This window comes from Pongo abelii, chromosome 5 (genome assembly GCF_028885655.2).
Source record: "Pongo abelii isolate AG06213 chromosome 5, NHGRI_mPonAbe1-v2.0_pri, whole genome shotgun sequence".
NCBI classification, from domain to species: Eukaryota; Metazoa; Chordata; class Mammalia; order Primates; family Hominidae; genus Pongo; species Pongo abelii.
Window position 1 is genome coordinate 152228306 of NC_071990.2, and position 15242 is coordinate 152243547.

General features: G+C 44.7%; 1 protein-coding gene across 4 annotated transcripts in view; it reads left to right on the forward strand.

Annotated features, from left to right (window-relative positions):
* The first annotated feature begins 1382 nt into the window (after positions 1 to 1382).
* The window catches only part of PLEKHG1 (pleckstrin homology and RhoGEF domain containing G1), a 238680-nt gene continuing 224820 nt past the window's right edge, over positions 1383 to 15242 (forward strand). For 2 of the 4 annotated variants that reach the window (XM_063725056.1, XM_063725057.1), the window contains exon 1: positions 1383 to 1516. In XM_063725056.1, the coding sequence (XP_063581126.1) occupies positions 1495 to 1516 (22 nt within the window). In that variant the 5' untranslated portion in view covers positions 1383 to 1494. The remainder of the gene's footprint in view (positions 1517 to 15242) is intronic. The other 2 variants (XM_054558314.2, XM_024248877.3) reach the window with 2 other exon arrangements.

The window sequence follows — 15242 nt, forward strand, 5'->3', positions numbered from 1 at the left end:
TGGGGTAACAGGCATGGTTTTGTGTGAGCTCCAGAAGCTGGGCAGGGTCTTAATTAAGCTCAGTTTCGGGTCTGTGAAAGGCGACTAGCACCTGTCCTGTCAACCTCACAGGGTTATTGCAAGGCCAACTGAAACAATGCTTTGAAGATGGCAAATGTCTGTTTTAGTCCCATTGCAAATCTACCGTGGTAAATGTATTCCAAGCATAACCCAGTCCCATAGTTTTAGGTAATACAAGTCAGTTGTGGAGACTCAAATAAATTATAAAACAGAACATAAACTCCACGTGGTAGAGAACTGTGATGCTGTGTGGCCTTACTGCACAAACCTTGTTTTGTTCCCAGTCTTCATTATAATTTCCATAATCATGTATATGCATAAAAACAGATAAAAGGCAAAAATCAACAAGAATAGCTAACATTTATTTAGGCTTTAGAGCATGTGCCAGGCAGTCTCCTAAGCCCTTCACACACATTCTCTTATTTAAATTACATACAGCAACTCTATGAGGCAGGCACTATCATCATCATCATCATCTCCATTTTACAGTTGAGGAAAAAGACACAGAACACAGAGAGGTTAAAGCGTTCTCTCAAGGCCACACAGCTAGCAAGTGGTAAGGCTGAAGGTCTGTCAACAACTAAGAGTGCAATCAAATCCACCACTAAACCTAAGGGGGTCCACAGGCGAACCTGATACGTCCGACTTTGGCGGGAGATTACTGTTAAGAAATGACTTCACATGCCTTTAACTGTCGCTGCAGTCACCTTTGATTGGAGTCATAACTTTACTGCAGAGCCGGTGCCTTTAAACATCTCTCTGGCTGTCACCGGTTATTCTTTACCTCCTTTTCCACTTTTACTTTCTCTAGGCAAAGGTCGTTTGGTGCTTTAATCGAGGTGATTAGGGTAATGACGCCTGAAGAACACCGGGCTTCCCCCTCTTTTTACCTGATTACCGGGAAAGCTTCTATGTAAAACTATAATGTTCACTAAAACCATGATTTTGGGTATTATTTTAAAGGACTCACATAGGAAATTATTACGTCCAAAGGAAAGCTAAACCTGAAGAGCTTGGAAAATGAAGAAAAGTGTTGTGTCTGCGAAAACAGTAGCAGAATTAAAAAAAAACAAAAAAAAACCTTTATTCCCCCCGAGGCTGTAATTTGACTGTTCTCTTTGGCAAGGCTCCAGAGACAAGGCAAAGTGCCTAATTTCTCTTTCTCTTCGCCCCCCTCCTCTCCACCTTTTTCGCCCTCAGGGCAGAGGGGAGGCGGGACGAGCGATCCGCTGCTCCGGCCGCCGAAGCCGGCGTCGGGGCGCGGGGAGGGGCGGGCTGGGGCGCGGCCGAGCAGTGGGGCCGAGCCCGAGGAAGAGGAAGTCGGAGCCCGAGCCCGAGCCCGAGCCCGACGGCGGCTGCAGGGCGCTCCGGCAGCCCGAGCCGGCGCAGCGCAGCCGGCACCTTCCCCGCCCGACCTGCGAGCGCCGCCCGGGCATGCGAAGCCGCCCCTCCCCGGGTAAGCGCCGGTCGGGCCCGGACGCCCCGGGGACTTTTCCAGGGATGGGAGGGGGGACCCGGGGACCTCCGGCCGGAGACCCACATCCGCAGGTGGGGCCGGGCGGAGCGTGGTACCCGGGCCCCGCCGGCTCCCTGCGCGCCCCTCCGCAGTAGGGACGGAGGGCCTTGGGGGGCGCCGAGCGGTGGGGACAGAGGGCGCTGGGGGGCGCCGCGTCTCGGGGGTCGGGGTCGGGTCGGGGATGCTGCCCGCCGCCGCCCCGCTGGGGGTTCCGCGCCCTCAAGTTCCCGGTGCTCCCGCCCCTCGTCCCTCGCCCCAGCCACAGCGGCTGCAACATCAGCGCGCAGAGGAGTTTCTGCGAGCACCCGGGAGTTGTAGCCACCGCTCCCCCACCCCCGACTCAGCAGGACAGCCCCAGAACGGGACCCCATAGCCAGCCAGCTGGGTCAGCTCCCCAGCAGCGAAGCCGGGAGCCCGAGGACTCGGGGACGCGCGGTGGGGGCGGCGGCCGAGCAGCTGCGGCGCTCAGGGCTTGGGGGCGCCCCCGTTCTGCAGACGCGCTTTTCAGGGGGTGGGGAGTCGAGAGACTGTGGCTCTTCCGTCACGGGGTAAACGGTAACACCTGGGCGGCCGCGACGCTGCGAGCTTTCTGGCCTCGGCGGGCGGCGGGGATCCGCAGTGATGCCCGAGCTCGTCCCTTTTGTGTCCTCGCGGTGAGCCCCGTTCCGAAGCCGGAAGCTTGGGGACGCTCTAACTGGGAGAACGGCGCTCAGCTGGTCAATTCATTCCGCTCCTCGGAAACAATGAGCTGGATCCTTGACTTGAATGTGCTGGAGGAGCGGGGTTTGTAAGCCGGCGTTTCATCCAGCTCTGGTCCTCAAGGCGCCCTTTGTACCACCCGCAGGTGGCCGAGGCTACTGCATGTATTTTCGAAATCACCGAGTGTGGGTGTTTGGGGCAGGCATCACTCTGCGAGGACCATCTCAGACTGAGAGCTGGTTTAGGAGTTTTGAACAGATTGGATACAGAACTATATTGTGTTTTGTATTTAGACTGGGGGAAAGACTAGAATGTTAACTCTAGGTCCAGTTTGTCATCTAACAGAATTCCGGGCCTAGGTAGGTCCTGTAATGCGGTACAATAACAACCAGGTGTTAAAACCGGCATCTTCTGGATTCTCAGATTCTGTAGACAGCATACTTCTAAAAAATGTAGAGATTTTGGATTTTAATTAAATTGCTGTAAAAACATTTCCAAGCCCATCATTTCAGGAAATCAGAAAATTTTCGAACTTTAATTTTGCCCTGTGGGACCCTGGGCAAGATACTCGCTTCTGGTCGTCTTGGCTGCCTGTCTTATAAAGCAGTGCACATCAACCAGATAGCTTCTACGGCCTCCTGCTCACTCCTCATCCCCCTCCCAAACCCCTACCCCTTGTAATTTGGTCTACAGTATTTAAGACAGAGAGAAAAGTAACGGGTTGATGTTTGACTCTCTTAGCATTTTGAGTCTGGCTTCCCAATTCCTGACTTGACTTTTTGTCTCATTTGAGGTCCCAATTCTAAGCCACCAAACCACCTGACTAAAGAAACTTTTTTCTTCAGAGTGCACCCACCTCCCTGGCTTCATCCTCAAATAGGTCATCAGTAGCAGTCCGCAGTCAACAGCAATGGCTGCACGACCTTCCCCATCCTTGTGTAGCAGCCCCCCAAGTCCTCTGCTAAAGGGCAAAGCAAAATGAGAAACAGTTACCTGGCGATCAGATGCCAGATAACTGCCCCGATTCTGCTTTGTCCTTGGTGGCATTTTCCTGCTTCCTCTACCCTAAATGGGCACCCTGAATTAGGGGCACCAGCTTCCTTCAGTGCCTTTAATATAGATGACTGTCACCGAATACAGGCTTAAATATTTCAGTGGGGGATTCAGGCTGTAGTTCAAAGAGATTAAGTGATCATTTTTAAAACAATAGGAAGTGGCAACATAATTTTTCAAAACCAAGAATAACCAGTCCTATGTTGTGTTCCCCCTTTGCGGATATGATTTTTCAGTGATTTAATTAAGATCGAATGGTTCATAGTCTGTCCCATAAATATGGGAAATGCTTGAGTAGCACTAAATCTCTTGAGCCCTTCGTCAACCAAAAGCAATTCCTGAAGCTGTTAGCTTCATGGCGGCCATTCACTTTTTTGTAGATTTCTTTTCCTCTCCACTCCTTTCATTGCTGGTAGTTGGTCTTTCAAGCAATTGTCATCTTTTAATCCTCCTGCAGCATGATTAGGTCCCTGGAATATTAAACCCAGAAGGGCTCTTGGATGACCTAGTCCAGCCCTACATCTTAAAGATTTAGGAAGTCTGGTTAAGATCCAGTGATCTAGAATTAGCCCACTTGCGTGATGCTCACGTCTGCGTCTCTGTAGCTTTGAGACCTTCACTTCTTTAAGGAAATTACTTAGATGTGAATTATTTCATAACCAGGAAAAGTAAAAATCATAGTTGGTGTCTCTCGGTTTTCTCACCTTTCCTCATTTTCACACCTTTCCTCCTTTCTTCTCTGCCCTTGTCTCAAGTTATGCCAAGGATTAAATGAAATGATTCATATCAGTGTTTGGCACATATGGTGTGCTTTGAAGATGATTGTTGTTGATAAACCAAGTCCCAGGAGTGTATGATTTTGCAGAAGTTTATACATAGCTCTGGACTGTCAGAACTGTGATTTAACCACGGTTCTATTCTCTCTCCCCTGCCCTTCTTGAACTGCACTGCCTAAGAAATGTTGGTTGCATGGAGACATATTTTTAATTAAATGTAATGGTTCAGTTTTTAAGAAAAAATAATCACTTGTCTCTTTTGACTTAGGAAAAATATGGTTTCTAATGCGAAATGTTGGTGTACTCAGGCAGGGATGGGAAGGAAAACATTTTCTAGACAAAGACTCTGTAAGCAACCTCATGCTTGTGTGTGGCAAGGCATCTCAGATATTAATGTTTCATCACAGGCTTGCATCAATCTTGCTTGATAAAATTAAAAGCTGACCCCAATCCATTCTGTCATTCAGAGTCATGGGCAGTCATGTGCCAGGTAGAATTTACTGACAGAAGAGTCAGCTTTCAAGTGATTAAGAGTTGACTACATCTTCAGCTTTATATTGTCTGTGCTGATGAAAAGCAATAAATGCTTTAGCCGAGAAGACAGAAGTATATGGCTAATCACCTAGCGATGGAGCCCAGGTTTACTACGGAATACCTGGGCCATAGCATATCTAATGCTGCAAAACAGCTTCAGGTATGCCTGGGTGATTTCCAGTCCAGTGATTAGGAGTTGACTGTGTATCTAGAATAGTCTTCATGTTTAAGTCTGAGTATCTTTTCAATATGTAAACCTAAGGTTACAAAAAACAAAAACAAAAACAAAAACCAAAAACACTTTTTCTGATGAGATACAAACCAAAGTAAAAATTTCCACATCAAAACATCCTTCTTTGGTAAATATTGAATTACCGTTTGATAGAAAGCTAAATCCTGCTGGATTTGTGGATCCGCAAATCCATAACTCTCCTCTTCTTTTCCCCTCCCCTCGTGGTCCTAAAGGAAAGGCAATTTGAAGAGTGTTAAAGGTAGGCTAAGTTTTTAAAAAATTCCATCTACACCCACTTGTAATAACCTGATGGGAGGAGAGTCAGGGCTTTCACTAGGTCTTTAATTAAGAAAGTTGTTTTGGTAAGCTTTAAATACCAGGGTGTTGTGGAGGCCTCTTAGCACCAGCACTAGGAAGGGCAAACCCTTTGCCGTTATAGCATTTGGCCAAAAGCTAGCAAACCCGTTGATGTGTAAGAAGGAAATTTTTTTAAATCATCAAAGAAAAATTTAAGGTAAGCATGAGTCTAATAATAGCTAAAACTTTAGTATTCTCATAAGAGGAATTATTAATCCATAAATCATCGTAGTATTAAATGAGCTCTAATATTTGAAGTGGTGAATAGATCTAGTTCTCTGGGTCTAGTCACGTTGAGCACCAATTTAAATGGCCTGTGACTGTCTAGACATTGAAAAGGACATGTAAAGTCCTAGGTGGGGGGATGGTAAGTCTTTTCCTGTAAAAATCCAGGTAGCATTTTAGGCTCCTCTGTCATATGCTCTTTGATTTGGGATGAGGGTTGTTTATTTGTTTACAACCCTTTAAAAATGTAAAAACCAATCTTTGTTCACAGGGCATACAAAAACAGGCTGGATGTAGCCTGCAGCTATAGTTTGCTGGCTCTGTTTTAAATGAACTCTGTTTTGTAGTGTCCTTCAGTATTTTCGTTGAGACCCAAGATGACAAGTTTAATTGGCTCTATCTATGTTGACTCGTCATAGATGGACTTATAATCAAGATCACTTCATCACTCAGTTTCCTAGTCACCTTTTTATATTTTCTCTTTGCCCTGGGGCTAGAAGTCTCTGTTAAGCATAGCCATCAGTTGACATAGAAATGGCAGTGCCAGACATCAACATTCTACTTCGAGTTAGATGCTGAATGGGGGAGAGAAGTTGGACTGGATTGGGATAAGGTCCATATTGACACAGACCACAAATGACTCCTATGAAATGAGGCCCAAACCTCTGAGCAAGGCACCCACGGCCCTTGTGCCTACTCTTCTCCTGATACCTCTTCATGTATACCCTGTGTCCTTGCCATTCAAGATAACTTGCAGAGCCCTGGGTGGGCCGCACTCTCTCTCACCAGTGGTGGGCTCATTCCACACAAAGTTTAAATATCTGTCTCTTCCCTGGAGCCCTTCCTCATTTACTGGACAGAGATGCCGGCACCTCCATCTCTATGTTTGCACAGGAGTTTATAAATGAAGCACTTAGAGGTCTAGAGAAATGTGGTGATTCCCCATTGGCAAATATTACCTTTCAAAAGTGGGGAAACAGTTGTATTCTTCTTTGTATAATAACTTCATCTTGCCTTACATCTCTAAACCAGCCAGAGAATCAAGCACAAAACAATTCCAGGGCCTTGGATGCGATACACAGTGTAGCAGAGTACATACGTGTATGGGCTTTGAAGTCAGGCTGAGCTGAGCTCTAGTTCTTTGCTTTCCCACTTACCTGCTGCAAGTTCCCCATCTGTAAAGTAGGGAGTAAGAATGACCTTTCAGTTGTTAGGAATAAATGGGATTTCCCTCTGTAAAGCATTTAGTTCAGAGTCTGACATGTAGTAATTGCTCAATAAATGGTAACTTTTATTCATTCCAGAGCGTTTATTGAGAACCTACTAAGCCTAGGATAATTCCTGACCAATACAAGAGAGACAGTCTCCATGGAGATATGATTGGTAAGGTGGTGGAGACTCAGAGTGATGGATGGGCTCCCTTTGATTGGTGGTCCAGGAAGCCTCTAGGAGGAGGAGGTGACAACATTTAAACTGAGACTTAATGATATTGATGAGTTCCTGTTTCATCAGATCTAAGATACCTTTGAAATATTTCAATTTTTAATGAAATATACAATTTTAAAATGTTCCACTTTAAAATGTACCACAAAGAAAGAAAAACTACTGTCAATAAAATTGGCACCATCCACTGTAAGTTGCATCCATAAGTTGTGAAAAGTATGTTTTAGCATCAGTGAAGTGTGTTCATTGTATTTGTACTCAATAAATACCCATTGAATAAATGAGTGTTACTCTTTGATTGCATACAACATTCTGCCACCACACTGTGATTGAATTTCTTTCCTCTGTTTCTTGCTCTGGGGTGTTGACTTAGACCTGAGAAAAATAATAATATAGTACATTAAAGTATTACAAGCCATTTATGATCTAATGTATTTTTAAAAATAGTTTAAAACACTTACTTTGGTGAAACCTTCACTTCAATTGCCAAAGTGTGTCAGGGAATCCTGTTTACGTGAAATTGGCCTACACATAACTTGTGTAGGAGTGCAGTTGAGCAGCTCTTGCAGCCGGATAATTCCTTTTGGCAGCTGTCTGCAGAGATGTGTGAAAGCTTAATGCACATAAATGCCATCCGAAGGGCAACAAAGGCATTAGCTTCAGCCTTCCTTCTGTTTTATAGATTTAATTTAACATAAATACTCCTTCTCTCCTCCCTATCCCACGAGCTGAGGTCCCTCTGACCCAGTAGGTCCTTTGGAACAGTGAAATGGAGGAGGCTCCATTTAGATCCAACCCCCTTCCCAGCTCTGGCAAGCCTCCAGCTTTTCACACTCCAAGCTGGGTTCTCTTCCAATATTTCCCCACCCTCCTGCCTGTTTAGAGAGTAAAATACTGCTGAAGTCTTTGCTTTTTCTGACCACCCTCTAAACTCTGAATCCTAGTCAAGACCTGTTTTCTGCGCTCACTTTAGAGCCTGTTGACCCTCTCTAGCTTTTCTCTTCCTATCCAAGTTCCCTTTAACTCCTCAGTTTCTGGATGATTCAGTGGAATTCTTGACAAAACTTGGCTATTTCTGGCTGTAATAAAGTATGCATTCATGCTGTTTTGATTTTCAATTCAACATGTCACCCAAGCCCCTGGCACTCAGCAGCACTCGGGGCATGCTGGCTCACATAGTGATTGGGTCCTTCTGGAATCTGTTCCTTTGGGGCATTCTTCAACTCCTCCCACCCTCTCCCAACTCTGCTAGTGAAGCCAGAGCAAAGTCCCTTTCCTGCACCCTGTCTGACGGGGAGGGTCAGTCAGCACTTGGCCGAGAAAGAAGGAACCAAAGCGTGGACCTGTTATCCTTCCTGAGCTACCCCATTCCCTTCCCTTCAACTTCTCGTGTGATTAAAGGTCCTTGTGTTTTAAGAGTTCTTCAGAACGGACACCAACTCTGGCTGAAATTGGAGTCTTTGGAAACAAGTAGAAGCAAAGGAGAAGTCATTTGTAAGCATTCCAGGGATCCTGGACCATGGTCCAGCCTTAGCCAGGATGATTTAAGGCCATCTCTGACCTGTGACTAGCAAGCTGGTTGCAGCAGAGGGACAATGGGGAAGAGGTGAGGCCCCATGGAAGAGCTGGTGAGGCTGATCCCCGGCCATCACGGAGCTCAGCTTTCCATGGCTGTGTGATTACAGACAGGCCTCAAACACTGACATCTGCACTTCTCTTATGTGCTGCAGAGAGAGGAAAAGCTGTAATCTGAGGCATAAATATACGATCCTGTGTGTTCCCTCTAACTATGTAACCTGCTATTAGTTTAAGCATCTATGTTGTGCTAAAGTGTTAGAGCGGCATCAAAGGAGGATATGGTTGTTGTTCTGAAACAGCTTACAGTTTCAATATTCAGATGTCTCCCACTTTTTAAAGTTGGAAACAAGTAAAGGTGAACGATGCCGTGTGAAGGTCAGAGTCAAGGATCTGGGATTACTGAGTGGGTGGTAGGGGGATATTAGAGGAGATGCAGCCTTTAAAGGTTTATTTTTTAAAGGAAAAGCTTTTCCGTACATTATGCCTTTCCCAACATATGTGAGAGTTTTTAGGGAATTTCTTGATGAGGAATAGCGAGGGTGGGGCTGCCAGGGTAATGAGATGGTCTGGGAGCAGATGGGAAATGGGTGCATGGATGGGCTGATTAGTATTGGCTCTCTTGAGGAAAGCACTTTGGGAAATATTTGGAAGCTTTGGGAACATAGTTCATGGAGGAAAACCTTGGTGGTCTTGGCTTTTCTCCATTTTTTTAAGCTGTCTATATGAGATAAATGCTATTTCCCCCTTTGACAATTGTTTAGATTCAACTCAAAGGAACATCATCTCATCACAATACTTAGTGATATCTGACCTTAAAGCTGAAACAGCAAGGAAAGAAATATGAAGATAATGATTTTGTACACATGGAACCCTCGTGGTCCACAGGTGTGTCCCATCCCAATGAAGCATTACCTTTTGCCACTTAGAATTCAGATGGCTTCTAAAAAGCATCCTTATTATGAAACACTCTTATTTTTCTTTGTTTCTTTTTAGAACTTATCTGAAAATGGCAGCAAATATTATGAAGTTCTGAGAACTGAGCTGTGATGAGTTCCATCACAGCAATGACTTTCGAAATCCAGAAAGCCCCTGAGGAACAGAAGGAGACTGGTTTTGCCTTATGATCTGTCATGTATCAGAATGTGATACTATCCAATACTATAGTTTAAGACATTTCTAACTAGGGAGTGAACAAGTATTTATTCTTCTTACAGAAATAAAGAAGAGAATACATTTCTGTACTAGCTAAAGTCATAACAGCTAGCAATAACTATTCTAAAAATCTCCCTGGTTCTGGATTACTAATATATGCAGAAGATATGCTTGGCACATGTTCAGAAACTATATGCCATATTTTTAATGAGAAAATTATTACTTGATGCTTCAATATGCATAATACAGACAGCAATTGAATCTAATATTTTCTTTATTTGCTTACCTATTATAGTACTAGTTCAAGTTGGTTTCTGGGATATTATGAAAAAAACTGTGTGCATGGAAAAGATAAGTTTGTTTTTCTAAGATCTGAATACTCAGTTGAAATGCGGGAATAGTATAGAAATTAGGCAGTCTCTATGTTATTTGGAAGTTACTTGAAAATGCCTTCTAAAATGGGGGTAAGACGATACAGTGAAGACGTTATGACATTTAACTGCATAATATATGTATGGCATCTAGCACAAAGGAAGCCTTTGATAAATAGTGGGTATCTTATTATGTTTACTGGTTGTCACACATAAGTTTTATTCTGTTACTAGATGGCTGGAATAATAAACCAACATGAAAATAACTGGGGAAAACAGTCTAGGTGTTAGAAGAAGGGTGTTAAGTTTCCTGAGGCAAAAGTCAATGGTGAGAGGGGGCAAAGGGAACACATTTTTGCTTACTGTAGTAGAGACCCAATGTTCATTACACTTGGGAATTGAGATTAGAATTAGTTTATTCAACAAATGTCCCTTCCTAAGTTCTGGAGATTCAATGTTGAACAAAACGGACCAAACCTAGAATGAAGAGGAAACCCTATATAAAACAAGTACTTTGAAGAAAATTACACAGGGAAACGGGGTGGGGCACTGTATTTGCTTGGGTGGTCAGAAAGGCCTGTCTCGAGAAGTAACATTTCAGCCAAGGTTTAAATCATAAGGAGTGATCTTGAGAAGATCCAAGGGAAAAACATGCTAGACTGGGGAAGAGAGTTAAGTAGGGCAGGCCTTAGAGAGAAATAAGCTCCATGAGTTCTAGAAAAAGCAAGGCAGCCAGTGTGTGTGCGCAGAGGAGGAGCAGTAAGCAGGAGATGAGGTGGGAGAAGCAGGCATGGCTGGGTTATGCAGGTCTTTATAACATCAAAGACCTTTGCCACAGCTTGGCAGTACGATGCAAAGCTACGGGAGGGTTTGAAGTAGGGGAGTGACATAACCTGATGGATGCACAATTACCACTCTGCCTGCTGTGCAGGAAAAGAGCTGTCATGGAAAGTTCTGGAAGCAGGTAGAGCTGTTGGGAATCCATGCAGTGGTACAGAGAAGGAGGATGGTAGCAGAGGAGGTGGTGAAAAATGCATTGGTTCAGAACTGGCATGTCGGCCAAGACAAGGCAGCCACAGGAGAAAGAACGTGTGGGGCTTGGACAGCGTAGCTACTGTTGCTGGCTCTGCCCCACCTGTTCACGGTCGCCGTTTCCCACGTCCAGCATCCTCTCTCCTTTAGTTCCCCAAGAAAAGTACCCAAAGCGGCTCATGGCTCCGGGTGATGCTGTGATGCGATGCTGGGTGAACTCCCCTCCCCACACGTACCTACGAAGCAGGTACGCCTTCCTCTCAGCTCCCTGGCATCCTGGGTACCTCTGTTCTAGCTCTTTCCGTCTTTCCTTCTTTCTTGCTTTTTTTCTCTCACTCTGTCACCCAGGCTGGAGTGCAGTGGTGCGATCTCAGCTCACTGCAACCTCTGCCTCCTGGGTTCAAGCGATTTTCCTGCCTCAGCCTCCGGAGTAGCTGGGATTACAGGCACCTGCCACCATGCTTGGCTAATCTTTGTATTTTTAGTGGAGATGGGGTTTCAACGTATTGGCCAGGCTGGTCCTGAACTCCTGACCTTAAGTGATCCACCTGCTTCGGCCTCCCAAAGTGTTGGGATTACAGGTGTGAGCCACTGCATCTGACCTATTCTAGCACTTTCTATGTGGTATTTTTGGTAACCATTTCGTTGTCCACCTTCCCTCACTAGACTACAAGCTCCTTGATAGCAAGCATTGAAACAAAATAATTTTTCTTTTTACTAGTTGAAATTAGCTTTAAGAAATTTAAGTTTTAAAAAATCACAAATGAATTGAGGAATAGCAATTCTGAGTAGGTAGCTAAATATTTAAATAGGAAAGAAGAGGAAGGGAAAAAAAAGAGAAGGAAAAGGAAGGAAAGCAAAGAAAAACCCACTAGACCAATCCAGCAGAGCCCTGGGTTAACTCTTTAAAAAGGTTTCTTTAGAAATTGTTTTTGTTTGAATGATTTTCTGAAGTGGGAGTCAAGTAGCTCCATTGGTTTAAAGGTTTTATAGGTCTATAATAAATGTGGGGCTCTGTAACATGTATGTTTCTTCCCTTTCACTGGTTTATTGTAGAGTTGCAAACTCAACAGGGATTGTGTTTATTCTGGAACAGACACAGCTATCAGATAAATTGTAGAGGTAAGAAGTCTCTAATATTCCAAACCATTTGAGTGTTAGGCATTTCCAAATAGGATATCAGCCCTATTCCAAGCCTGCAAACATACCTTCTGATATATGGGGAGGGCATCATAGACCTTTTGGTAAGGTGGGAATCACCTAGGCATATAGATCATGCCATACTCATCCTTCTGTTCCCACTAGAGAGCATGGTAACTGGCACACCATTGACATTTAATCAGTTGTTTGACTTGAATTTTGGTCCACTTCTTTATGTCTACTGTATAGTGGAATTTGCAGATCTGATGTTCAATGCTAATTGTGTGGGTTCTGAATGAAAACCTTACTTCTGGTTTACCAGCTTAGAAATGAAAAAACAAGTCTGAGAAGTCTGTGTTTGTTATTCTCATATTCAGAATCTAGCACCCTTGTTGGCAAAAAGACCCAAAACAAACATACAAACAAAAAAACATAGCTAAACTGCATTGTAGAATGTTAAGTGGTACAACAATTGCTGTGTGATTGTAAATCCAGTTTATTGAGACAGATCTCCAAAGAGCCCCTTCCTATTAAAAAGGGATGGATTCTGATGGCCTACTTTTAGTTACCGTGCCTACTAGAAAATAATCAAATGGTGGCCGGGCGAGGTGGCTCACGCCTGTAATCCCAGCACTTTGGGAGGCCGAGGCAGGTGGATCACCTGAGGTCAGGAGTTCAAGACCAGCCTGGCCAACATGGTGAAACCCTGTCTGTATTAAAAATACAAAAATTAGCTGGGCATGGTGGCGGGTGCCTGTAGTCCCAGCTACTTGGGAGGCTAAGGCAGGAGAGTCGCTTCAACTCGGTAGGCGGAGGTTACAGTGAGTCGAAATTGCACCACTGCACTCCAGCCTGGGTGACAGAGCGAGACTCCGTCTCAAAAAAAAAAAAAAAAAAAAGAAAATAATGACATTTCTCATAGAATATGCTGATTTAACATTTCTGCTCAAATAGTGAGGCCCTATTGTGTTTCAAAATAAGTCAAGAGAAAAACTCTGAAATGGGGTTGGGGATTTATCTTTTTGGCTTTTGCACAATTGACTCAAAGTCACCACCCATAACTGGACTCGTAATCTCTATTTCCAGACCTACTTTCAGCTTCCTGGTGTTGTTTTTCCCCCCCTCCTTTTCTAGTTCTTAGTTAATAGCACCACAATTCAGTGGTCACAGCAAGCCATTTTCCCTCCCTTTCCTGCCTTGTCCAGTCAGTTAGCAATAACTGCTTGAGTAGTTCTCAATCTATGTTCACTTATTCAAGTCCCCTTCCCAGCCTTTTAGACTCTTATCTCTTGCCTAGACTTTTGGAAGAACTGCTAAGCCAGCATTGATTGATATATTAATAACTAGAACATTAACCTGACATTGAATGTGTGTTTTTTTGTGGGGTTTTGTTTGTTTGTTTTGTTTTGTTTTGTTTTTGAGACGGAGTCTCTCTCTGTTGCCCAGGCTGGAGTGCAGTGGCATGATCTCGGCTCCTTGTAACCTCTGCCTCCCGGATTCAGGTGATTCTCCTGCCTCAGCCTCCCAAATAGCTGGGATTACAGGCGCCTGCCATCACACTTGGCTAATTTTTGTGTTTTTGGTAGAGATGGGGTTTTGCCATGTTTTCCAGGCTGGTCTCAAACTTCTGACCTCAGGTGATTCACCCGCCTCAACTTCCCAAAGTGTTGGGATTACAGGTTTGAGCCACCATGCCCGGCCTGAATGTGTTTTAATGAAGACTTCTTCTAACGGCTCAACCCAAAGGGAAGGGTGAGGGTGGAATTTAAGGCAGATATCAAAGTCCCTTTAGGGCTTCCCTGGTCACGTTTGTTTCTCATACCTCAGGTCCAATCCATAGAAAACCTCATAGGCTCTACCTCCAGCATCCAGATTTATAAAACTTCTCATGGTCCTTGATCCATGCTCCCTCTTGGTCCAGTCCACTGTCTTCTTTTCCTGGTTTATTGCAGTAGGCTCCTAACTGGTCTCCTTGCTTAGAGCTCACCTCCTACCAGCCAGAGCAATCCTTTCATATGTCAGTTAGTAGTTTCTCATCTCAGAGTCAGAAGCAAGTCCATGGAGTAGCCTGTGAGACCCTCCCCAGTCTGGCCCCTGCTCTGCTGTCTTGCTCTCTCTGATCTCATCTCCTGCCCCTCTCCTGCATCAGCCCACTGGCCTCTCTGTGGTTCCCGAGTACTCCAAACAAGCCCCAGCATCAAAGTGTTCTTATTACCTCCGCCTGGAATGTTCTTTCCCAGATATCAGAGTCTTGCTGTCTCACTTCTTTCAGTTCCCTGCCCAGGTATCCCCTTATCAAAGAAGTCCTACTAACCATACTTTATAACATGCAAACGCCTGCACCTTGCAAGTCAGGTCCTTCTCACCCCACTCATTTTTATGTATGGCATGTATCAACACCTAACCTAGGATACATTTGCTTAGTGAAAACAGAGACTTTGTGTGGCTATGATATTTCCAATGCCTTAAAATAGTGCCCAGTGCAGAGAAACGCTGAAACACTTGTTGACTAAATAAACATCACTTTGGCAATTGCCCTCTCATGCCTCTGAGTAAGTTCTGATTGTCTGATTCTGTGATACCAAGTTCTAGAACAGAGAGCAGCCGCCTAAGTGCTGTGGGTGTGAGGGGAAGGAGTAGAGAACCTCCACTTTCTTCCTCCATCCTTGCCCGCACTCTCCTGGCTTCTGAAGAGGCTTCCATAGGAGGGCCGCCTGGCTTCTTGGCCTCAGTGTCCGCTCTCCAGTGCTGTCCTACCCAGAAAGACTTACTCATCGCTCTCCCCGCATCTGCCCTCCACTCCGTTCAGGTTACTCCTTCTTACTCTGCCTTATTCCCCGCTAGTATCCTCCAGCACCAAACAGCATCTCACAAATGGCAGACACCAGAAAACATCAAGCCACTGGTTTATTTAGGTCTGCGTTTTTTCTCATTTTCCAAATGCTACTTATCCATCACAGTAGGCAGTGTGGTTTGATAGTTAAACATTTAGACTCCGAAGCCAGACTAGGTGGATTCAAGTCAGCTTCCAGCACTTAAGGTTCTCATGACCGTGGGCAAGTTATTTAGTCTCT